At 39.4% G+C, this 23178-nt stretch overlaps 5 protein-coding genes across 10 annotated transcripts; 1 reads left to right on the forward strand and 4 right to left on the reverse strand.

Moving 5' to 3' along the window:
- On the reverse strand, positions 1–4732 carry LOC127257531 (probable glucuronosyltransferase Os02g0520750). The gene is made up of 8 exons (XM_051283992.1): positions 4308–4732; positions 3167–3313; positions 3017–3081; positions 2613–2682; positions 1895–2113; positions 1202–1345; positions 956–1091; positions 1–873 (listed from the first exon to the last, which is right to left on the reverse strand). Exons 1-8 carry the CDS (start codon positions 4671–4673, stop codon positions 644–646), a joined length of 1377 nt encoding a protein of 458 aa, XP_051139949.1. The 5' UTR covers positions 4674–4732; the 3' UTR covers positions 1–643.
- Positions 4733–5473: 741 nt separating this feature from the next.
- LOC127257143 (putative transcription elongation factor SPT5 homolog 1) lies at positions 5474–12709 on the forward strand. The gene is made up of 22 exons (XM_051283474.1): positions 5474–5960; positions 6883–7118; positions 7219–7362; positions 7485–7643; positions 7727–7810; positions 8051–8121; positions 8210–8567; positions 8643–8798; positions 8880–8977; positions 9072–9120; positions 9189–9341; positions 9460–9603; positions 9684–9777; positions 9957–10127; positions 10213–10261; positions 10344–10438; positions 10536–10614; positions 10815–10869; positions 10947–11064; positions 11167–11310; positions 11444–11535; positions 11899–12709. The coding sequence occupies exons 1-22, from the start codon at positions 5645–5647 to the stop codon at positions 12142–12144; spliced, it is 3111 nt and encodes a 1036-aa protein (XP_051139431.1). The 5' UTR covers positions 5474–5644; the 3' UTR covers positions 12145–12709.
- Positions 12710–12749: 40 nt separating this feature from the next.
- LOC127257146 (protein TRACHEARY ELEMENT DIFFERENTIATION-RELATED 7A-like) lies at positions 12750–14086 on the reverse strand. The gene has a single exon (XM_051283483.1). The coding sequence runs from the start codon at positions 14066–14068 to the stop codon at positions 13517–13519; it is 552 nt and encodes a 183-aa protein (XP_051139440.1). The 5' UTR covers positions 14069–14086; the 3' UTR covers positions 12750–13516.
- Positions 14087–14106: 20 nt separating this feature from the next.
- Positions 14107–16504, reverse strand: LOC127257145 (protein trichome berefringence-like 7). Of its 3 annotated transcripts, none has more exons than XM_051283482.1 (5): positions 16019–16504; positions 15835–15947; positions 15092–15582; positions 14811–14969; positions 14107–14713 (listed from the first exon to the last, which is right to left on the reverse strand). In XM_051283482.1, the coding sequence occupies exons 1-5, from the start codon at positions 16029–16031 to the stop codon at positions 14437–14439; spliced, it is 1053 nt and encodes a 350-aa protein (XP_051139439.1). In that variant the 5' UTR covers positions 16032–16504; the 3' UTR covers positions 14107–14436. The 3 variants fall into 3 exon arrangements, with proteins under 3 accessions (XP_051139439.1, XP_051139436.1, XP_051139438.1); XM_051283479.1 differs by having other exon boundaries at positions 15092–15947; positions 16019–16062; positions 16171–16188; XM_051283481.1 differs by having other exon boundaries at positions 14567–14713; positions 14794–14969; positions 15092–15947.
- Positions 16505–16650: 146 nt separating this feature from the next.
- Positions 16651–23029, reverse strand: LOC127257144 (zinc finger CCCH domain-containing protein 55-like). 4 transcript variants are annotated; one of them, XM_051283477.1, is made up of 5 exons: positions 22914–23029; positions 21352–21840; positions 19554–19983; positions 17005–19291; positions 16651–16928 (listed from the first exon to the last, which is right to left on the reverse strand). In XM_051283477.1, the coding sequence occupies exons 3-5, from the start codon at positions 19925–19927 to the stop codon at positions 16893–16895; spliced, it is 2697 nt and encodes an 898-aa protein (XP_051139434.1). In that variant the 5' UTR covers positions 19928–19983; positions 21352–21840; positions 22914–23029; the 3' UTR covers positions 16651–16892. The 4 variants fall into 4 exon arrangements, with proteins under 4 accessions (XP_051139434.1, XP_051139433.1, XP_051139432.1 ...); XM_051283476.1 differs by having other exon boundaries at positions 21140–21840; XM_051283475.1 differs by lacking the exon at positions 21352–21840.
- Between the last annotated feature and the right edge of the window lie 149 nt (positions 23030–23178).

The raw sequence follows: 23178 nt of genomic DNA on the forward strand, positions 1-23178 counted from the left end.
TTCTTTCTTTTCTTTTTTTTTTTTTTTTCTTGTTGATTGAAAATGACAATGCAGTTTCATTGTCATGCTTCTATGTGTAGGTGCGTGCTCCTTCATTGGATTAAAGATCAGTGTTAAGGGGCTGTTTGGCATCAAAACATGTTAGTTATTAATCATGCGCAGTAAAGTTGAAAAAGAACCAAACGCGGCTTTAATGCAGTCACGATAAGGAGTGCAGACAAGGTTAGCCTGATGCCTTTTGTTGTTATTTAATGATGAATATAAGAAACATGAAGCAAGAACAATATTTTACACTAGTGTAAGATAGATCCCATAATCTTATTTGTTTAATTGGAGTTGAGTGTAAGAAAGAAGTAAGAAATATGAGACGACAAATAATAGCATCACCATTTACATATACACATTATATATGAAGCAGAATTTGATAAAAAAAGCAGAAGAGGAATTGAACATTTTGATTTACTATATATACAAAAGCATACAGTTTTAGAGGTCATTTCACTTCTCTATCATTTTTTTTTTTCAATAAAATAAGTATGACATAAAGCTCAATGAGAACTCGAAAATTGCAAAATGGAAAACGAATGTTAGTAATGTGTAAAGAAGAGGAAACACGAACCGGAGGTAATGTGGCCAGGCGATGCTAAGGTAGAGGCATGGGTGGTTTCCATTTGCTGAACTCTATCAAATCACGGTTCACAATTGATCCATTATGCAGCCAGAATGTCTCCGCTGATTGATGGAATCGCCTCACTTTCTTCTGAAGTTCCCACAAAATTCCTCGGAAAGCAGAGCAGGGTTCAGACTCGGGAGAGTACACCCACAAGCACCTCACTTGCCTACCCTTGGCGATCATCTCCTCTATGGATTTATCTGTGAGAAAAGGCAAAAATTGTTCAACCCTTGACCATGATAATGAAGAAAAGATTTGGATGAACGAGTCAGCTCGTATGACCTGGAATGGATTCTAAGTAATCTAGAAGTTGTGTGCCTATCCGAGAGGATGGCCATTTGATTGAAACTTGGGTGTAGTCGACAACATCCTGAAATGGCAACTCCACTTGATCCGACAAAACAACCGGAACACATTCCTGCTCAGCAAAGGGAAACAAAAGTGAATTGATCAGTGGATTGTAGTTGCATTTTTCATTTTATTTTCAAAAGATCATATAAACAACAGAGCTACAGGAAACAAACAGACCACAAAGAATGCTTCATAAAAGCGAAGTGTCCATGAGGACTCCCCGCGTGGTGCCAGGCAGAATTTAGCATTGCGAAGATGCTGAAAATATTCTTTCCTCCCAAGTTTCTCAGAGCCACTGAATTTCAACTCTGGACATTCCAACTGTAAACAGAATCAACATGCACATCTTTTGGAGGAGATTGTTACATAGGCCAAGAACACAGAAATTGGTTATGCCAACTATATAAAATTGCATGTACATATGGTTCCGTACTCATGTTGTTGGCACGCATCATTCTAATAACAGAGCCTGACGGATTACAATCACAATCTGAAATTATGAAAGATTTGGAGGTAACAAAACTGCCTTCTTCCCATTTTCACAAGTAAGATGATACATGGGATTGTCCACTGATCACTAAAATTCTAAATCAGAAATGCAGGCCAATTAAGGTAAGTGTGCCGATGCTTAGTCAACTATATTCGAAGTTTGATACTAAACAAACTGAATTTTGTTCTTCACAATTCTTTTGAGGTTCTGGTTTCCGCGGATTGTGAAATTCAATATAATATTGTATCTGCAACTAATTTCCTTATGGAAGGAATTTTCGTCCCTCCTGTTAAAATAAAATACTAAAATTTCAAGCTATTATCCTCTTTGAAAGTTTTGAACCTAAAATGCATATTGCTATTGAGAAACGAACGATGTACCTTATCCGGGAATTTTTTGGCGAGATCTATCAGTTGCAGCCGGCCAGCTTTTCCTTGCGCTCGACCCAGATAATTAGCCAAATGTTTCCTCCTTGATAAAGGCAAAGGATCAACAAAGCTAGGCTTGTGCATGGTCATCCCATCATCAACATGGCCGGGTATGATGATGTCTTTCCATGTATTAAAGGCACTGGTGTCTCGTTTATCCGTCCGGTCCCCCTACATTTTGTTATTAAAAAACATAAGGTTTGTTTACTGTGATTTTTTCCCATTTATACTATTCAATTCTGCATTTCTTAAGAAAAAAATCACACATCATAACACTTATTTTCCATGAAAAAACAAGACAGTAGTAAACAAACCCAGATATTGTTCACATAAAAACATTATCAGGAAAATGTGTAGTTGAGATGACAACAAAGTGAAAGTATTGGGTTTGGTGACAGAGCACACGATTATTGAAAATGCTAAAAAACAAATCAAATCCTAGTGGAATGTCGTGACTGCCATAAATAACAGGAAATCCTTACAGTCGGGAATGAATTAACATGATCAGCAGTATGGCTTTAGCAATGTAGCATTTAAACAGGCATAAGCCTGTAATCTAATGATTTGTAATGTATATGTACTAGAACAAAACATAGAGAAATAAAGCCCAAAGCTTGAGTGCTGCTATACATCAGAATCAAATGCAAAACCATCTTTGAAGAAAACATACCTCAGGAGTCAGTATTATAGAACGATTTATAAATGTTGCCCATGACTTGAACAAATGTGCTCCAGCACCACTGCAATGCACTAGTCCAAGATAAGTAATTGATTTCACCTTGGTTTATCACACTGATGATATGAATCAGAAACCTAGCAAGTAATAAGTTGTATTTTCTTTTAGGGTTTAGAGCCTTGAGCTTTCAGTCTTATTATGTTCCAGGATACGGAGAAAGTTATATAACAAAGAACTTGTTCACCAGAGTTTTTATGTTTCCAAGTGAAAAAGGTGAATAAATGATATGAATGCATTATTAAGCCTGGAAGATGGTGCTAGTGCCATTAAGTGATGCGAACCACTTTCAAACTGTATTCTACAAGGAACGGACAAGAACCTAATCCAGATCATCATACCTTGGAAAGACAAAAATATGGTTTCGGCCACCAGATAATCGAAAATATGGCATTTGACTCAGAACCTGAAACCATACAGTGCTAATTTAAATTGAAACTGTATTGATAAAACCACTTCCATAAACACAAATTGAATAAAAAATACACTACCTTGACATAAGTTTGGTTGATTTCTTTATCATTCAATCCACCCATCATTCGCACACATTTGACATAAGATGGCACAAAAAAAAGGTCTGCTTCTTCTTTCTTTTGAGTTCGAAATGTTGATTGTAAGAGCAACTGATGAATTTTAACCTACATGGGACGAAAAATGAGGTACCTCAGGTAACAAACAAAATATACCAGGTTGTAAAATGAAATGAAAAGCGTACAACTGTCGCTTGATACCACTGTTCTGAGTTACAGAACACTATGCATTATCAAGATTGAAAGTTCAACCTCTAAAAAGGTAATGGATACGTTGACCAATAGACTATACTCAGGGTCCATCTGTCATTGGATATCTAACAACGCCTGTATATTATAAGGTTATAGAGCACAATTTTCCAATACATTCTTAAGAATGTTTCTAAGGTCCAAGAGATCTAAATTACTTCCACTTTTTCAGTTCAAAAGAAATTACGGTGTCTCTTGACTCTTCATCACAACAATAGATGATGCTTCACAAACCCAATTCTATATCTCAATCACCATGTAATATTCTCTCTTCATAAAGTTGGAGCTGGGTGTGTGTGTGGAGGCACTCTCCATATGAAATTCAGGTGGCACACAAGCCATTACCATTATTATATGCAACAGCATGAACATTTTTGTAGGCATATTCGCCATTTAAATTTTGCATTACATTGTGCTAAGCCAATAAACAGTTCAACAAGACACTTTTCCTGGTTTCCAAAAATCTGCTTTAAAATTCAAGTTTCATGGATTGCAACTCCTTAGCAATTTGATTATAAGAAACTCGTTAGTTCTAAACCGATACTCATAGCAAGCTGTTATCATCTCATCACTAATTTCTTCTTCCCCAACTCAAAATTGCCCTCTTTTACTACCAGCATATTCGTTCAGTTGGGTTCCAAACCATACCTGAATTAGGAAAATATATAAAATGTCTTCCTATACGAGTACACTCATTTTGCAATTTAAGCTTCAGTACGATTTGCAGACAATCATAATCTCAATGTGATATCACTTTCTCCTACATTCCAAACCACCAAGCAACTTGCCACCAGCCCACCACAGTTTCATTCCACAGTACTCCCCAGCTTATGAAGTTGAAAAAGAAAAATACCTGAGTTCCCCACTGGCCTTTCACGCAAGCCTCTGCAGTGATCTTCCCCTCACGTCCGTACATCAGCAGCTTCAAATCCGGAATCTCATCCTTATCATATACGTAGATCTTCAAGCTCAGCTCGGTTCCATACCCGCCGGAGCCCCCAAAACGAACAATGCCACCGGCTCCATTGAATTGCTCCGAATCGGAGAAAGAATTGCGGTAGGATGAAGAGCACGGGCTGACGGAGTGATCAAATAATCTGGTGAGAAAGAAAGTGACGACGATTAACGCGAGGGCAATGATCTGGTGTGTACGGGTGCAGGTGGCGTTGTTCTGGTGATGCGCGGAGAAATATCTAGTGCTTTTTCCGCCGGAGTTCATGCTCGCCGTCGGTAACCGTGGAAAGCCCCAGTGAGAAGCGACGCTCGCCGGTACTTGGGCGGGATGGAAGGAAGACGCAACGACGTCGTATTAAGCACAATGGTTAATTGGGCCTGAGGCCCAATTATTCGCTTTTTAAAAATATTATTATTAGGCCCATGACCAAATCTCATCTCGCCGGTACTTGGGCAGGAGGAAAGGTTGGCACAACGGCGTCGTTTTATCGAGACCTACTGGAAATTAGGCCTCAGGCCCAATTATTGGTTTCGTTAAATATTATGTCCACTTTTTAGGCCCATGACCAAATCTCATCTCGCCGGTAGTTGGGCGGGTGGGAAGGAGGGCCACCAAACGACGTCGTTTATCGAGGCATAATGGCAAAATTGAGCCTCAGGCCCAATTAGTCGGCTCTGTTAAATGTTAAGGCCCAATTATTAGGCCCATGGCCCAACCTCATTTCCCCGCTTGTTGGGCGGGAGGGAAGAAGGCCGAAACGACATCGTTTTTTTTCTAGGCATAACGAGAAATTGACCCTCAGGTCCAATTATTCGGCTCTGTTAAATGTTAAGGTCCAATTATTAGGCCCACGGCCCAATCTCATCTCGCCGGTAGTTGGGCGGTAGGGAAGAAGGACGAAATGACGTCGTCTTTTAGGCATAATGGCAAATGGACCGTCAGGCCCAATTATTCGGCTCTGTTAAATGTTAAGGCCCAATTATTAGGCCCATGGCCCAATCTCATATCGCCGAATGTCGCCCGTCACCGTCACCGATAACGCCGTTAAAACCTCGATCTCTCTTCAATATCGTTCATTTCCCTTTCGTTCTCAAATCCTCCGCTAGGGCTTTCATTGTTACCAACAGTGCAATCGGCACTCTCACAATCGCAGGTCTCCCAAGCGAATTCTTGAGGCATTTGGATTGGAGGGCGCCGCTTGGGGAGTAAAACCTAGCAATTCTGTCTGAATCGCGATGCCGCGGCGGGGGGGTGACTACGAGGAGGACGACTTGGACCAGGATGAGGAGTACGACGGCGTCGATGAGGAGGATGAGGATGACTATGACGACGGGGGAAAGACCAAGCGCAAGAGGAGTAGATCGGATTTTATAGATGATTATGCAGAGGAAGATGATGAAGAGGAGGATGACGATGATGAGGAGTACGGAGGTGGGGGTGGAGGCGGGCGCGCCACAGGGAAACGGCATAGGAAGGCCGCCTCGGAATTCTTTGATGAGGAGGCAGCTGTGGATAGCGATGAAGAGGAGGAAGAAGAGGAAGGCGAAGACGGTTAGGGTTCTATCGATCTTTCTCTTGCGTAGCGATAATTTTGTCGTATTTGTTCGCTTTCTTTGGGATTTTCTTTATTGAACTTAATAATTATGATCGCTATGTGATTTATGTGGTTTCGAGTCTCGAGATTATTCGGCTTACTGTTATCGCAAATCTGGAAGATGGGAAGAAGGGTACGCGTTACTTTCTTAGGAGAGAAGTTATCTTGAGCATACAGGGTGTTCGGCCTCTGCTCTTACTCATTTCATAGATTTTAAGAACTTACCAATGGATAATTCTTTTCAGATGACTAGAGTTTCAGGAACTTTGTGCTAGGATTTCATATCTTGTTTTTGGAAACTTTAAATTAAGATAGGCGAGGGCTTATATTATACGGTTGAAGTTGATAGAAGATAGGGAGATGCGTAACCTTTTGAGAAGTTACTAGTATTAAATTTCTGTTCACATGGATGGCTTTATTGTATGTCATCAATTACATTTTGCAATTTATGTAAAATTTATGTCTCTCTTTTATACCATTTACCTGCATTTATATTCACTGTTTTTCGTGTTTTGATATGGAATGTATGTGGCTGTAGGTTTTAGTAATGAATTAACTTGTATATGTTGCATGCCAGTTGTGTATTACAGAAAAAAAAAACAAAAAACCATGATTCAATAGTAAATTGTTGGGTCCTGAGTAAGGGGTTGTCTTGCGTGGCTATGAGAAGAATTATGTATCCAAAATGTTTATTAGTAGTTTTTAGAATTCTAAAAGTCATAAATAGCAGCAATTAAGCAGGTCATGTAGTGAATGTTACTTCTGCGTTCTTGTTTGTTTTGCACAATTTTGTTTTACCAGTGCGCAATCCCTATGGCAGTTTTGAGTTTGTATATGTATCTGAAATATAACCTACTGGTCCTATTTGGATCAATATAGATTTCATTGACACTGGGGCTGATATACCTGATGAGGATGATAGACGAATTCATCGCCGTCCATTACTTCCTCGTGAGGATGAGCAAGAAGATGTTGATGAGTTGCAGAGAAGGATTCAGGAGAGATATTCAGCGAGGAGCAATAATTTTGAGTATGATGATGAGGCAACAGATGTTGAACAGCAAGCACTTTTGCCATCTGTTCGGGATCCCAAATTGTGGATGGTGAAATGTCCGGTATGCTTGAGTACATGGAACTTGTATGAAAAAAATTTAAGGGGCCTATGCTATAAGTTCTAATTCAAACTTATTATGACTTGGTGGTTATGATTCTTAGATTGGCCGTGAAAGGGAAGTTGCAGTTTGCCTCATGCAAAAGTACCTTGATAAAGGGCTTATCCACATTTATTCTGTCGTTACCCTCGATCATCTCAAGGGATATGTCTACATCGAAGCAGATAGAGAAGCCCATGTTAGAGAGGTATGCGTTGATTACTTGTTTTTTTGCTTTTCTCCTTTAGTTCCTGTAAGGTTTTAGGTTTTATGTAAATCAATTTATCCCATTCATTTGTAATAAATGTGTGTGTTTTGGTTTATCTGCAGGCTATTAAGGGCATGCGCAACATATTTTCAGCCAAAGTAATGCTTGTTCCAATCAAGGAGATGACAGATGTTCTTTCTGTTGAAAGCAAAGCAATTGATATTTCTAGGGATACCTGGGTTAGAATGAAGATTGGTACATATAAAGGAGATCTTGCTAAGGTACCTAAGGATTTTCATCTCTCATCCTTTATTTTGGAATTTAGCTCTCTGCATATTAACCTGTTATTTTTTGTCAATGCAAGGTCGTTGATGTTGATAATGTGCGACAGCGAGCAACTGTGAAATTAATTCCAAGGATCGACTTGCAGGCGCTGGCTAACAAGTTGGTTTGTATCTATAACCTTCCTGGGATTCTACTAAACATTTTCTCTTCTTTTATGAATTTCTCCTTGCTCGAAAACAATCAACAGAAAATTGAATTTCTGTTAAGGAGCTCTTAAAACTTTTGTTTTGATGTTGCTCGAAATCCTTCAGCGAATAATTGTACACTACAAAACTGACTGTTAATAACACATGATTTTAAGATGCGACTTTTATTGTGACAAGTTGCATTGGCTTTGTTATAGGAAGGAAGAGAAGTTCCAAAGAAGAAGGCATTTACACCCCCTGCACGGTTTATGAATATTGATGAGGCTAGGTAATGTGGCTGGTTACCTTTTTTCTTTTCTTGCAAACTTATGTTGATTCACTTGGTGATGTGATCTCCATTCTTTTATTTAATCCAGAGAGCTGCACATTCGAGTAGAGCGCAGGCGAGATCCAGCCACTGGAGATTATTATGAAAAAATTGAGGGCATGATGTTCAAGGATGGTTTCTTGTTCAAAAATGTTTCATTGAAGTCACTCACTACACAGAATGTGCAACCAACTTTTGATGAACTTGAAAAGTTTAGACATCCTGGTGAAACAGGGGATGGTGACATGTCAAGTTTATCTACACTTTTTGCAAACAGAAAGAAAGGCCATTTCATGAAGGGAGATCGTGTTATAGTTGTGAAGGGTGATCTTAGAAACTTGAAGGGATGGGTGGAAAAGGTTGAGGAAGATACTGTGCATATTAAGCCAAGTGAAAAAGGCCTTCCTGTGAGTAACAATGATATTTGAATTTCTGACTGAATAGACAACCTGAGTTAACTTATTTCACTTGTTAATTGCCAGAAAACACTTGCAATCAGTGACAAAGAACTCTGCAAATACTTTGAACCTGGAAACCATGTAAAGGTTGTGTCTGGTGCTACTGAAGGTGCAACTGGAATGGTTGTTTCTGTTGAAGGTCATGTGGTGAACATAGTTTCAGACACGACAAAGGAACTTGTATGTCAATTGCCTTAATTACTTTGGAAGTGCATGTGACTGAGCTACTGTTGATTTTGTTGCTATATTTGATAAATTCAGCTTCGAGTTTTTGCTGACAATGTTGTGGAAAGCTCTGAAGTGACATCAGGAATTACTCGTATTGGTGATTATGAGCTCCATGATCTTGTGCAACTTGAGTAAGTTTGTTTATTCTTATTTTGGTTTTCAACCTTCAGTTTTCTTATTCTTACTCCATGTTATCATAATAAAGATACAATTATCTATGTGCAGTGATAATAGTTTTGGTGTGATCATTCGAGTGGAGAGCGAAGCTTTCCAGGTGAGCATTCGAATTTATTAGCTCTTTTGTTTGGCTTGCCCTTCTGAAACTGTTTCATTGGATATCAGGTCTTGAAAGGGGTTCCTGAGAGACCTGATGTTGCCCTTGTAAGGTTGAGGGAGATAAAATACAAGATTGAGAAGAGGATTGCTGCGAAGGATCAACACAAGAACGTCTTGTCAGTGAAAGATATTGTAAAAGTTGTTGAGGGTCCTTGTAAGGTGTGGTTCTACGTCTCAAATTTTGACTCTAGAATTTAATTGTTGAAGTTTTGAGATATAGCATGAGTTTCTGGTCTGTTACAGTTGCTGATATATTTAAGAATGTGCCACTAAACAGGGAAAGCAAGGACCTGTTGAGCATATCTACAAAGGAGTTCTGTTCATTTATGATCGTCATCACCTTGAACATGCTGGTTTTATATGTGTAAAAGCTGAGAGTTGCTTGATGGTTGGTGGGTCGCTAGCAAATGGTGATAGAAATGTATGAATTGAGTTCAATGTTCCTGTGCAATTTCCTTACCAAATTTGCTTCAGTGCATGCATCTAATTTTATTTCTGCAGGGTAATGCACTGACCTCGAGCTTTGCTCATCTTAAAACTTCTCCACGCATACCCCAGTCTCCCATGAGGTCACACAGAGGTGGCTCTATGAATTGTAAGTCATCTGACTAGGTTCTAGTTAATTTTCTCATTTATGGGTTGGCATACCCGGGAAAGCATTTTCTGGTCATCTGTATCATGCTTTGAATTGTTCTTTATTGATTAATTTTAGATGTTAGCTCAGGATGATTGTATTTATTTCGGACTTGCTTATTTATTAACATGGATTTTCAGTCGGTGGAAGAAATGGAGGCAGGCATGGTGGTGGAAGAGGCCACGATTCTTTAAATAGGGCTTCTGTTAAGATTCGCATGGGGCATTACAAGGGATGCAAGGGCCGTGTAGTAGGTGTTAAGGGTAACATGGTTCGAGTTGAGTTGGAATCACAAATGAAGGTGGTTACAGGCAAGGCCTCTTTCTCTGATAGTGTGAAGTCTTTTTTATTTTATTGTTTTCTAGTTTAATATTTCAGCATATGCTTTTTGTGCAGTTGATCGAAGTCATATTTCAGACAATGTCAATGTTTCTACACCATTTAGGTCAGTATTTAAGTTTTTCTTCTTTTATCTACTAAATCTTTTAGTTTCTTTCAAAGCTTCTAACCTGATATCATCATGCCAGGGAAACATCTAGATATGGAATGGGAAGTGAAACCCCAATGCATCCCTCTCGGACTCCACTTCATCCGTATATGACTCCTATGAGAGATTCTGCAAGTATGTTATCACCTTCAATAATGTATTACCTTGTTGCAAGCCAATTTTTGTATGCATTCCAATCATGCGTCACGCACTTCTAATAACTATTATACAGCAACACCTATTCATGATGGCATGAGGACGCCCATGCGAGACCGAGCATGGAATCCATACACACCAATGAGCCCCCCAAGGTAATTATTAGCTTTTGCATCGGAAGCATTTTTCTTTTAAAGTTCTGTATCTGATCCAAAATTTGTCTGATGTCCAAATCCAAAGTACCCTTGGCAATGCCATCGTCATTTTACCTTATAAATCATTGCTCTGGATTTCAAGGTTCTCATTTGGTACTCTTTTATGCTTATTTGGAATACTGTCCTATTGTGAATGCCAGGGACAACTGGGAGGATGGCAATCCTGGTTCGTGGGGAACTAGTCCCCAATATCAGGTAATTTTGAGTGGTCTAGGTTTTCAATACGATGCTGTCCTATTTTTTTCTTGCCAATAAATCTTGTTATTTTCCAGCCAGGAAGTCCTCCATCAAGAGCATATGAAGCACCTACACCTGGTTCTGGTTGGACAAATACTCCGAGTGGCAATTATAATGAGGCAGGCACGCCAAGGGAGAATAATGCAACCTATGGTGATTGGATTTTATATTTGTGTTGTCTAATCAGAGCACACCTTTGCTTATATATTGCGGTTCTAACATAGAACCTTCTCTTTCATTTTCCGCCCTTGTCAGCAAATGCCCCGAGCCCTTATCTGCCATCCACACCTGGTGGACAGCCACCGATGACTCCAAGTTCAGCTTATTTACCTGGTACACCTGGTGGGCAACCTATGACACCTGGAAGTGGCGGTTTGGATATGATGTCACCTGTTGTCGGTCAGTCATACTGTTTGTGCATAATGTTTTTTGTTTCATGCCTGTCAATGATTCTCTACATTTGAGTATATGCACAAAGTTGTTTTAACATGGTGTTATCTGACGGCTGCCTTTTTTTTTTTTGGAGGTTCAGACAATGAAGGACCTTGGTTACTCCCCGATGTATTGGTCAATCTGCATAAGCCTGGTGAAGATTCTGTGGGAGTAGTAAGAGAAGTCCTTCCGGTATGTATCTTTTTGATACATCTGCTCCTTTTATAGTACTTTAAAAATGAGTAAACATTATTAGGATCTTCAGGAAGCTGGCCTATTCATGTCATATATTAAATTGATTGATATGGGTAAATTTTCTGAGGATTACACTTTTCTTTTTAAATCTATAAAAATGGCTTGCATCTTCCAATAATTAAAATATATATTGTTAAAAACTTTCTGCTCTCTTTAACTTATCAACCATGATAGAAATTTCTTATATTTGCTAGGCATCATCTTTTTATGGGAACAGTACTTTGTTTTTGTTGGCCCAATTATGCATGTATACCATGTCAATAGGAAGAGCTACTGACTATCCGTGCTGTTATCTTTTAGGATGGCACATGTAAGGTTGCTCTTGGATCGAGCGGGAATGGTGAAATTGTCACCGCTCTTCCCGGTGAAGTTGAGGTGGTGGTTCCGAGGAAGACAGATAAAATTAAGATCATGGGTGGGGGTCACCGTGGTGCTACTGGGAAACTCATAGGTGTTGACGGTACAGATGGCATTGTGAAAATTGATGACACACTAGATGTCAAAATCTTGGATATGAACATATTGGCGAAGCTGGTTCAAACATGACGTGACCACTGTCCCTTTAATCAATCCCCTCTGGGCGCAATCTTTCCGCATAAAAGCATCATAAGTTGCAGTTTTTCTATAACAGTTGGTGGAGTAACCTTCGAAGCACCAGTAAGAACTTACAAGGCCTCTCCTCTCCACATATATACTTCGGATTAGTCTCGTTGCCAAGCCAAGGAATTGAAGGTAAAGCCCTGTACCATTCCATTTAATTTGTAATGTGTGCTTGAATCATTGGAGCGGAGAAGTGAATAAGGGGGCCTGGTGGCTATTTTTTTTTTTGAATCGATAACACTGCTGCCTACTTTACGTACCAATATAGTTTGTATATTTATAAGCCTGACTAAGGTAGTTATAAAGTCGTCCTGCGCATTTAAATAGGGTTTGTTGTCGATTGATATGTACACTAGGTTGGCGTATCATTGTCTCACCTCTCCCCTCCTGTGACCTGAACCTCTGCTTGCTTAGAAAGATGGATAATTTTGTATGACGAAACTGCAGTGTTTTAAATCATTGAGATCGTAATTTTAGTTGTTTCAAATAATATTGTTTTATTTGTCTGCAATTGCATGTCAGTTTTGATATATATATGTTGTCGGTATGTGTAATTTTTTCTTGTTGAAATCTTGTTTTCTGATGTGCAGATATCTATATGTATGTTGTCGCAGGTAGCTTTTTTGTTTTTGTATGAATGATACATGGTTTTTGTACAAATGAATTGCTGCTGCATAATATAGATGCAAGTTATTTGGATTTTCCCCTCCCCCTGTTGAGCGAACTCCAGTTATATATATATTTCATTGTCTGTAGTCCTGAACTTCTCTTTGGTTGAATGGCTTCTTATTTGACTATAATTGAGACAAATAAAATATACAAATATTGTAGAATCCCTTTATCTGATATGCCACCAAAAAAGTTTACCTCTATCATCTATTTACATTACACACTTTTGACCTGGGTACTTGATATCATCGTCCGGTACAGATTAGTTGAGCAATATAATGTAAAGTCATTAATTTACTACAAATTTATTTTGAACTTTATTTAAGTGGGCCGAAAGGAAGTATATAATATGTATATGTATGTATCCCTAATGTAGAATATTTCTTGTACTCCAATCACAATATGGTTGAATTCTAGAGAGCATTGCTATTATGCATTATATGAAACGTGCACAATAATTATCATTATAATGTACAAAGCAGCATAAATGTTAAAGAATTGGTGATTCTCGTACTCACACTTTCTGGAAATGAATCGCCAGTTATTCATACTGCTGTTATTACAGCTCAATTTTGGTTTAATCAGTACACCAAACTGCCACTGTACAAGTCATGTACACCTTCAAATCACTTATTTTGATTTCAATTTATCAGTATTTACAGTCGAAGGTGTCCTCAGAGGCCACCGGAGTAGAAGATTGTCCGGTCTCAAGATCGGGTTTTTCATGCAAATGTTTTCCCCCAACTTTAACTTTGTTGCTCCTCACGATCTCTTCTTCGGTGTGCTCATCCTTTTCCACGGAGAGCACGACCACCTCCGGTCCACACGGACCCTCGACAATCTCCTCCTTAACCCGGACATGTTTATCAGTCCGTATAACATCCGTTTCCTCAACACACTCCTTCCTCCTCTTTATCACACACCATAAAGCAAAGAAACACAAGGCGAGGAAGAGAACACACCCGAACGAAACGACCACCACTATTATGACAGTCGGGCCGTTGTCGGGAGCAGATGGTGGCGGAGGAATAGGGTGGAAGGGAGACGGCGGCGGGTGAATTGGGTGGAATGGAGGCGGCGGAGACGGAGACGGCGGGTGAATTGGGTGGAATGGAGGAGGTGGAGACACCGTCGGAGGCGGCGGAAATGGGTGGTGGCTAGTGGGGTTTTCAGGGGATGGGAAATATGGCAAAGAGTCCATCGTGATAAATGACTAAAGGTTAGAATTAGGTCAAGTATCTAATGAGGAATGTCCTGTCCTGTCCCTTTATATATACATACATGTATATATGTAAGTATTTTCTAACATGAAAGAATATATATTGCAATGTCTTGTAAGAATACCAAGACTTGAACTCTAATGTTAAGAAATGTGTTGGTGTACATAATACATCTTCTCTTGCAGTTGAATACACTCTTTCCACATTAAACTAAACTAAACTAACCTAAAGGTTTCCACAGATCAAAATCAGCAATTCTAAAAACAGTATCTACTTCAAGAGGGTAAAAAGGGAAAACAAAAATCGGTTAAAAGTCGGCGAAGGAGGAAAGAACTCACATGTTAGGAAGTCAGGAGAGCAGAAACGAGAAGAGGAGCTCGTTCCACATGTCGGGGACTCCTGGCAAGCACCAATGGCTGCAGTCGGGAACAGACGGATTGTCGCTCCAAGAACCGACATGGGCATCGCTTCTGAATGCGCCCATCGGTGTGACGTGCAAGAGTTGTATAGGAATCGATGTGTTATAAACAGTGTGGATTATAGCATCCGATATCGCACTGCTCTTTTTGTCTTTGAGTTCGGGCGAGGGGAGCCTCGTCACTTTACAGTTCTGACGGGATCCCGTGCTGATGAAATCAAGGAAGAAATAAGATCGAGTTTCCGACAAATTGGAGAAATAGTAGAGAATGCCAAGCCAGCAAATTACCGGATATCGTTACACACCTCCAATGAGTGGACTCAAATGTCCGGAAGAAGATCCGTGTCCTGTTGGGATTCACGGCCTTCTCTATCCACAATTGCCAGGTCGATAACGCAATCTTGAATGCATCGTCTATGGTCATTCCAAGCTTTATCTTTCCTGCGAACTCAAAGTACCTACCCCTGTCTAAAAATCCATATTAGACCTAAAGAAAGCTCGAATCAACCAAATCAATCCATACGCACAATGCCAAGAATATCGAATTGTTGCATCTCACAAATAAATCATAAATGTAACGACTTACATATCAAAGAGTTTAGTCGGCGTCCACCAATGTCCTGAATTGAAAACAAGAATATCAGAATCGATCCATTCCCGACTAATCCCATCCATCCTGTCTAGCTTTACAACCTTCTTCACTCTCTTCGGTGAAAGCTTGGGACTCACACCAGGCCGTACTAGAAAAACCAAGCGATAAAACTCAAGAGAAAGGTTGAAGCCACTAAATCGAACCACCAAATGCCTAATCTGCTTGGTGATCGCATTCCCATTGACTTCATACACACTATTTTTATCCTTAACACCGCTCATCAGCATGCAAACCATCGACTCCCACTGAGTTCTACCCAAAGAGTCTCCGACAAAAACAACCCTCTTGCCCCGGAGGAACTCCAACACTGCAAGAACATCAAATCTAGGGACCTGACAGTCCCTTGGCTTCCATCGCCATTTGAGATACTCCTCATCCTTCCTACCATTGGCCAAACAATCGAACCCGGGCTCCAAGAATGGACACTGTGATGCATTGTACAAAGGGTTCCTTTCATCCTTAACCCATCTCCCATCAAACATATTACATCCATTGCTCAAAGAATCAGTAGCCCTAATATTGTGGCTATTCCTATTAGCCCTAACGAGGTTATTCACAATTAACGTTTCAGAAAATGGAGAAATGTAAGTATAGCTGCAGCCTACTATGATGAAAAAACAGAGCAATGAACCAATAATGAATAATGCAGTGAAGAAATGTAAAGTCGAAATTCTGACATAGTTTCCAGTGCCAAATCTGAGAGCTTTCTTGGGGCCAGCCTTCAAATGGTCCTCGAAACCTCTGGTTGATCTACCCATCACTGCAATCACCTTCCTCGTACAAACCCTAGCTGCCATCATCAAGAAAAGAACTTTAGTTTCTGCTAACTATATTTTGAAAGGGAAGTAAAAAAAAACTTACAGTTGTTATTCATCTGATGCAGATGAACAAAGCCCGATAAACATCTGCAGTGAAGAAATCAGGTTGAGAATGGTGAGGAAGAAGAAGGTGAAAAAATGAAAACATTCTGGTGATACAGAGATAGGTTAGTTGGAGAATGAAATCTGAGCTACTTGGAGAAGATGATCCTTTAGTGGGAGACTTTAACTAATGTCGGCTAATAATATTATTTCACTATTATATCTCATCACCAGTTGTCTGTAATAAAAGAGTGATTCTTGGGAAGTCCGGGACTTCTACTCCCGGAGCTCCCAACGAAGTTTGAGCTCATTCATTAACGAAACGAGTTTTTTTATATTGTTCGGCTCGACTCGTTAACGTTCGCAAATGAACTTTAACCGAGCTGAATTCACGAACAACTCGATTCGTTTAACAGCTCTAGACTCAAGGAAGAAAAGTTGTAGCAATGGCCATTTTTTGGCACTGCCCAAACAGTGATACATGTATGTAATGTTTTTTTTCTAATCCATATGATACCAGAGTCGATCGTATCTACAAAAGATAGAAAATTAGAGGGTTATATGATATTTTCCTGTAATAAAATCCCTTCAACCACAGGATAGAATAGACAGAGAGATGAGGGAAAGCATAGGTAATGAAAGGATGGTACATTACAGCAAATGAGGTCAAGAACAGAGTCGCCTCCTTCAGCTTTGGGGAAGTGAAGAAGGTAAAAGAAAGTAATGATCTGCTGTCATCTAAAGAGAAATACAGTCCAGCAACAATAGTTTCATGTAATATTCTTGTCAAAAAAGCACATGCACAATCTTCCTGCGTTTATGCTTAGAAAAGAAATGAACTTTTGGTGCTGGCATGCATAGATTCCATGTCGCGATCAAGATTCTGCCTTTTGACAACGATCAACATACGCCTGCGAATGGAGGAAAGTGTCAGTGATAGAACAGTGATGTGTGTGACAACGAGCGTGTAAAAAACACCGAAAATACCTGAACAAGTTTGGTAATTTTAGGTTTGGAATGTGACAAGTACTGATCAACTTTATCGTGAGTCTTTGGGACGTGCTCTGGTTGGATTGAACTGGAAATTTTATCGACCACTTTCTTCACAACTTCTTTGTGAACCTCTCTGCTCATTTTACCTTCCTTCCATTTTGGCTTCAGAATCTCCTTTACAAATTCCACAAGAGAATTTTTGAACAATCGTGCACCTTTGTCATCTTTATTTCCACTCCCCCCTTCTTGAACTTTAGTATGACCATCCAGCAATCCAGCTTGCTTATCTTCCTGCGCATCCTTGATTCCTTCATCGATCACTTTACTGCCTTCAGCTAATTCTGAGTTTGTAAGTCCTACTTGTGTTGGCATTGGGCTTTTTTCAACCTCCATATCAAAAACAGGTATCGGATGTGAGTGCTCCAGTTCCATGTTCTGTACCATTGCCTGTGCTGAATATTGATTGCCAAACTCAGTATTTACTTGCTCAGCACCGTGTTTTCCAATTCCCATGGAACTAAGCAGATCAAGAGAAACAGCACCTGGATACCCTTGAGCATTGCTTGTGTTCCCAAGGTTAGCACACCCGGAGTTATCAGAGAAAGGAGGTACCATCCTCCTGGAACTTGAAACATCCAAGCTTGCATTTGGCTGAGGCAAAGAAATTGGATTTTTAACCGGAGAAAACTGTCTTTCAGTATTAACTAGAGAGTTGATCAGTTGGGCTGAGTGCTTGCTGGTTAACAGATCGGTCAAAATGCGTGGGACGTTTGCTTCCAAAAGCTCCTGTGAGGTAACAGTTTTCTGATTGTTGTGTGTCTGCATATTCAAATGATCAACTGTGTGCACCTGCGCCTCTGGTGCAACATTCAAATCAGTGCTGAATCCAATTGATGGATTAGGAAAAAGAGTATTCTGCAGTCCATCAATTTGGTTAGAGGTTGATGAATTCCCTTGAAACATGCTACCACTGTTTAGATCTAAACTCTGTCTGGAGAAAAGCTGTTGGTTGCTGAGATAACTAGTTTCTTTCATATCTCGAAGACCATCGGAACCAGCTGAACTCATTACCTTGGTTTCTGTTGTTCTGCAAAGCTGCTCTTGAGTAGCTGGATAGAGATTTTGTTTCGGAGGTTCACTAAAGATATTCTGGCTTTCCTGCAATCCACCATGTCCACTAATATCTGTAACACCCACTTGACTTTGCAACCATGGACTCTGAGTTTCTTGATTGTTAGCTTTATTCTGTTTAGATACAGACTCAGTTGGGTATGAGCCTCCAACATAATGGCTGCTTTTATCAGTAAGAGGAAGCTGTTGTTCCTTGTTAACAGGACTGCTTGTATGTTCCGATTTTCCCAAAATTTTCTCATTGTTCTCCAAATTCTGGCCTTGTATATTCTGTTCACCATTAGCATCACCTGTACCAGCTGAGCTTGTACCAGCATCACCCCATCCAATGGACTTCTGAGGATTAGAGAATCTCTTTGAATCATCCCAAGTTTTACCATTCCACCATTTACTCTTACTCATCTCAGAAGAACTGGCATTAGCAGTGATATCACCAGGCTGGGTTTCTTGATCATTCAGATTTGGATTCTCATGAGAAAATCTGCAATTCTTTCTGTCACACTTCCCAGCTGCAAAAAACTTACAGAGAGGTCGTTCACCATATTTGTCAAAGGATGCATTTCTAGTACCTTGGCCAAAACTACCATCAGAAGCAGAATGGTGAGAAAATCTGCACGTGTCACCCCAACGACAATTACCTCTCACAAAGTCCTTGCAAACAACAGTACTGTTTTTGTTTGGCAATCTCTGGTCCTCACCATGATAAGGATCAGATATGTCATTCAATGATTCAATTCCAGAACCTCTTCTGTGAGAATGTTTCGGAATGCGGCTAAGATCCTCTCTACTTCTCCAATCTTCAGCCCTGTCATGTTCTATTGGGTCCCCATCCCTACGGCTTGTACCATCAGGATGGAAAAATCTGCACTGGCTGCCTCTCCTACAGCCTCCTGAAGTAAATTCTCTACAAATCTGAGGTGGTTTTTCTGAGCTATCTCTTTTGTCACTCCACCCATAAGCCTGGCGCCTATAATTTCCCATGGGACTACGACTTCTTGAGTAACCCCTTGCATCGTCATAACTTCTACTCCTGCTCCTACTAAAACCCCTTCCCCTTTCTCGACCACCGCCTCTGCTGTAACTCTTGGTTGGACTCCTGCCCCTAGTCTTGCTTCTACTGCGACTCCTACTTCTGCCCCTTCCCGAGTACCTGCAGTGAAAGAACAAAGAGTTAGTTAAGTGAATTAAAAGACAACAATGCATAAGATTCAAATTTTTTAAAGAAATGGGAATGAAATAAGAGACCATTGTAGATTCAAAGTTGGTGGAATTTTATAAAACCATGTTTTGGTTACAAAAGAACAATTGCAAGTAAAAGGTATTGCAATTGCTCACAATATTCAGATGTAACTTTGCAGGATAATGGTGTTACAAGACCACATTTATTATGGGCAAACTTATGAATCACAAACCTTTGTAAATGGGTTTGATCATAGTCGTGAGAATGGATATAACCATGCATGTCCCTGTCATCATAATCTGGAGGCATGTCCCTGTAATATCTATTCCCTGAACCTATTTCCTTTTCATCATGAGTGTTTTTGAAGCTGCCATTCATCAGTGAAATATCATCTTCTTCAATTGATTCCCAAGATGGATATCCAGAACGATCCCTTGATTTCCGTGCAATAGGGATTCTAGAATCAGAAAACTCTTGATAGCGCCCACCATCATGACTAGAATGGCGATCCTTCTCCATCCAAGAATTATGTCCACTACCTCCAGACAAATGCCTGGTCTCTTCTTCAAGATCCCACAGTGACTTGCGTTTTCTTCTTTCACCCATGGAGAGCTTTGGCTAGTGAGTACTAGCAATATTTATCCTTTTCATGAAACAATAACCTGCCAAAATTAATGAAAACAGAGTCACGGTCATTTTACTCGTATATTATTTGTTCAATGCAGCTATCTCATATAAAAAGAAACACTGTGATGAAATGACTTTGAAGCAAACAACTAACAATCATATGTATTCAGTTAATAGCTCAAAACATATCTAACTGATAAACATTTAATTTTCATTTGGGGAATTCCATTAGCAAATGAAGATGGATAAATTAGAACAGGGTAAATGTTCTATGTATGCAGAACATAAAATCACCTCATTCAATAATTTTCTAGGAGGAATTAAATATTATAGATTTATTGAAATTTGAGAAATTTTCATAACAATGCTTGTAAAAGAGTTGATTATTTCACATAACATTTTGAGCCAAAATTCTTTCATAACTAGTCTCTCTTCTCATTGTACCACTTCCCAGCAATATATATATATATATATATTGTCAGACATCACTTTTTCCTACTTCCCAAACATAGCGATGCTGCTTTCCAGCCAAAACAGTGTGCTTAGGTAAGAAGTTTGTAATTGTGGCTTCTGATTCTATTTTCCCAGTAACACCACCACACCCATTAAGCTCATTATCTTCACCAATAACAACCGTTCCATCTCCAAAAAACTGAGTAGAAAAAATAATTTTCACTCTAGACATGCAGCTGCTAAGATAATGTTTTGGGTTATAGAAAGGAGGATCTCCCAACAAAGTTTATTGATTGCATCCAGCTGAGATTATCTAAAATATAGTCACTTTGACTCGCAGTTATGCAGCACACTCTGGCAATCCATTGATCCAAACCCCAACGAATGTTTCAGTTCTTCAGATCGATCATGAGGTATGGAGATAAAGATCAGGGGCTCAACATGAATTATACCCCAAATCTTACACTGCTCTTACTTAGGAAAAATTGGCTGTAGAGCAAAAGTTTAATGCTTGTCTTACCCATTCCTGCCACTACACAAGAAAAATATCTAAGTGGAAGAAATTAGTTAAGAAACTAGTTATATTGGGTCTCTCACTCTTGATTTGAATCCTGAAGTTGGCCTGAAGCTAACATACTCACTATCACACACTTATCCAGTTGTTCTCACTCCAACCAGGCGGATGAGACTGCTTATTCAGGTTATCTGTGTCGATCGTATACACTATGCTCAGCATACCTCACTTTACTTGCAGTTGAGTTCAAAAGTACATATGACAGTCAATGTCTCCAGTGAGGATACTGTTTCTGCAATAACTTCATTCTTCACATTTGACCAGACTATAATCTATGCCAGAGGGTTGATAATTAGTCCTATCTCCTGCAACAATACTTTAACATAACATGCTTAAGTTGCTCGAGTTGACGTACTTCATCCAAATAAGTGCATACCAGAGACTAATTTGCTACTTTTAAGGGTGCTTGTACTGCTGAAAATCATTAAGAAAAATATGATTTCCTGGGATCTGGCACGCTTTATTGCATAACGAAGTCAAGTACTTGCATTTTTGTACCACATCACGCCCAACCAAGCAACAATGCAGAGTGGTATAGATCACTAGTCAGTGCATGATGAATGGGGCCAAGGTAGGAGTCAATCAGCCAGTTTTTATTGGCTGCTGATCATATAGAAGAATGAGCAACTGACCATAGGAACAGATAGAATTCTTTTCTTATATACCAAAGTCCAATCTTTAAATGCTCATGCCGCTTCTATATATAAATTCAGGCTTAAACATGTGGGCGCTAGCACCAAGCTTTCCATGTCAACTTGACAAGCCAATCATAAAAGAGGTTTATGGTAATTGGACCAATATTTTGTTTGTAGTTTGTAGATAACATGGCAACATTTGAGCGACATGTTTCTGATGAAGCAGCCATCTACATGGGTAAAAAGACAAGAAATCTGGATCAAAAGACTACCCCAGCTACAAATGAGTTGATATAAAATCTATGAAACATTCCTGCATCTATTTACAAGATCCATACAGCAAGCATTAAGTTAATACTTATGTGCAAGCACCCGCGTAGTAGCACACCAATTCCTCCTAAATAAATGCATAGGCTTGAGTTTATTACCACTTGCTAGTAGAACAAAATTATAAAATTATCTACCACATAAGAACTAATTATAGTGTCTCATATATAATATGCAAGTTTAAGTGTAACCACTAACCAGAAAAAGATAATTGCAAACATGTAACTCCAATCCATACTAGAAACAATATTACATTTCAGCAAGTAGAAATTTCTACTCATGGATGTCTTCATTTTACCATAACTCAGCATCAAGCTTCACATAGTTACTTCAGGGTCAAAAGGAATGTGTAAAAATTTTATGGTTACAGTATTTGGTGTACTAAAGAATATTCTTAACCAAGTCCCCAAACCCTTGAGCTTCAATGCTTACAGCTAGCCCTTACTATTTAAGATGATTCACAGAAACATTTACAGATTGTGAGACATTAGCTCTATCATATATTTAATTTCTAATCACAACTTCATGCTGAGGTCCGAATTCCAACTAAAACCCTCAGCACATAGAAACGTCCGCCATAAAAAGTGGCATTTTTAGGGTTACGATTACTTAATACACCATACATCTAGTAGGTTTCACTACTAATAGTTAGATCTACAATATAAATTCGTCACACCTTGTTATTCAAAGATTACCTAAATATTATATTTGACACTCATTCACAAAGAGTATACAGAAGGCAGATTTTAAGAATAAACAAGTGCGCAATCAATAACACAAAAAGGCACAAAAGGAAACAAAAAAAAAAAAAACATCAGTCTTTCCACCACCAACTGCTTTAAAACCCTAGCGCAAATTCCAGGACACTAAAAACCCTTCGAACTTATAATTAATTCCCAAACGTCCCTCAATTCAAGAAGCATGCTCGGAAAATTAAAGACCTGCAGAAATAAAATGATTTCAACAAAAGACTAACCTCTGTATCCGCGCCGGCAACTAATGACTCGGCGAAGAGAAGCTAGGTTTTGCAAGCAAACCTCTGAAGAGAGAATTTGACTCTGCGGCCAGCTGTTGGTCAGTGCAGTTTCGTAGTAGGGTAAATGGGTTAATTAGGCAATGAGTATATACGAAAAATAAACATTGATTGTAAGAAGGCAATCCCAATAATGGGCCGATTTTAATTGGGCCGTCGCCAATTGACATAATGATAATTGGGCCGTAATAGAAGGCCTAACTTATGG

Source organism: Andrographis paniculata, unplaced genomic scaffold, assembly GCF_009805555.1.
Source record: "Andrographis paniculata isolate CXL003 unplaced genomic scaffold, ASM980555v1 Contig57END, whole genome shotgun sequence".
NCBI lineage: Eukaryota > Viridiplantae > Streptophyta > Magnoliopsida > Lamiales > Acanthaceae > Andrographis > Andrographis paniculata.

What these genes read in the sequence shown, in the direction of transcription:
- LOC127257143 (XM_051283474.1), top strand. Translation starts at nt 5,645, where the DNA reads ATGCCGCGGCGGGGGGGTGACTACGAGGAGGACGACTTGGACCAGGAT. An exon ending in AGGCGCTGGCTAACAAGTTG is followed by an intron (nt 7,811 to 8,050) that starts GTTTGTATCTAT and finishes GCTTTGTTATAG; the next exon opens with GAAGGAAGAGAAGTTCCAAA. An exon ending in TATGATGTCACCTGTTGTCG is followed by an intron (nt 11,311 to 11,443) that starts GTCAGTCATACT and finishes TTGGAGGTTCAG; the next exon opens with ACAATGAAGGACCTTGGTTA.
- LOC127257146 (XM_051283483.1), bottom strand. Translation starts at nt 14,068, where the DNA reads ATGGACTCTTTGCCATATTTCCCATCCCCTGAAAACCCCACTAGCCAC.
- LOC127257145 (XM_051283479.1), bottom strand. An exon ending in CCGACTAAACTCTTTGATAT is followed by an intron (nt 14,970 to 15,091) that starts GTAAGTCGTTAC and finishes ATTTTTAGACAG; the next exon opens with GGGTAGGTACTTTGAGTTCG. An exon ending in TTTGAGTCCACTCATTGGAG is followed by an intron (nt 14,714 to 14,810) that starts GTGTGTAACGAT and finishes TGATTTCATCAG; the next exon opens with CACGGGATCCCGTCAGAACT.
- LOC127257531 (XM_051283992.1), bottom strand. Translation starts at nt 4,673, where the DNA reads ATGAACTCCGGCGGAAAAAGCACTAGATATTTCTCCGCGCATCACCAG. An exon ending in CCAAAAAATTCCCGGATAAG is followed by an intron (nt 1,346 to 1,894) that starts GTACATCGTTCG and finishes TTCTGTTTACAG; the next exon opens with TTGGAATGTCCAGAGTTGAA. An exon ending in TTTATGAAGCATTCTTTGTG is followed by an intron (nt 1,092 to 1,201) that starts GTCTGTTTGTTT and finishes TTTGCTGAGCAG; the next exon opens with GAATGTGTTCCGGTTGTTTT.
- LOC127257144 (XM_051283475.1), bottom strand. Translation starts at nt 19,927, where the DNA reads ATGGGTGAAAGAAGAAAACGCAAGTCACTGTGGGATCTTGAAGAAGAG. An exon ending in GATCAAACCCATTTACAAAG is followed by an intron (nt 19,292 to 19,553) that starts GTTTGTGATTCA and finishes CTTTCACTGCAG; the next exon opens with GTACTCGGGAAGGGGCAGAA. An exon ending in AAATTACCAAACTTGTTCAG is followed by an intron (nt 16,929 to 17,004) that starts GTATTTTCGGTG and finishes CTCCATTCGCAG; the next exon opens with GCGTATGTTGATCGTTGTCA.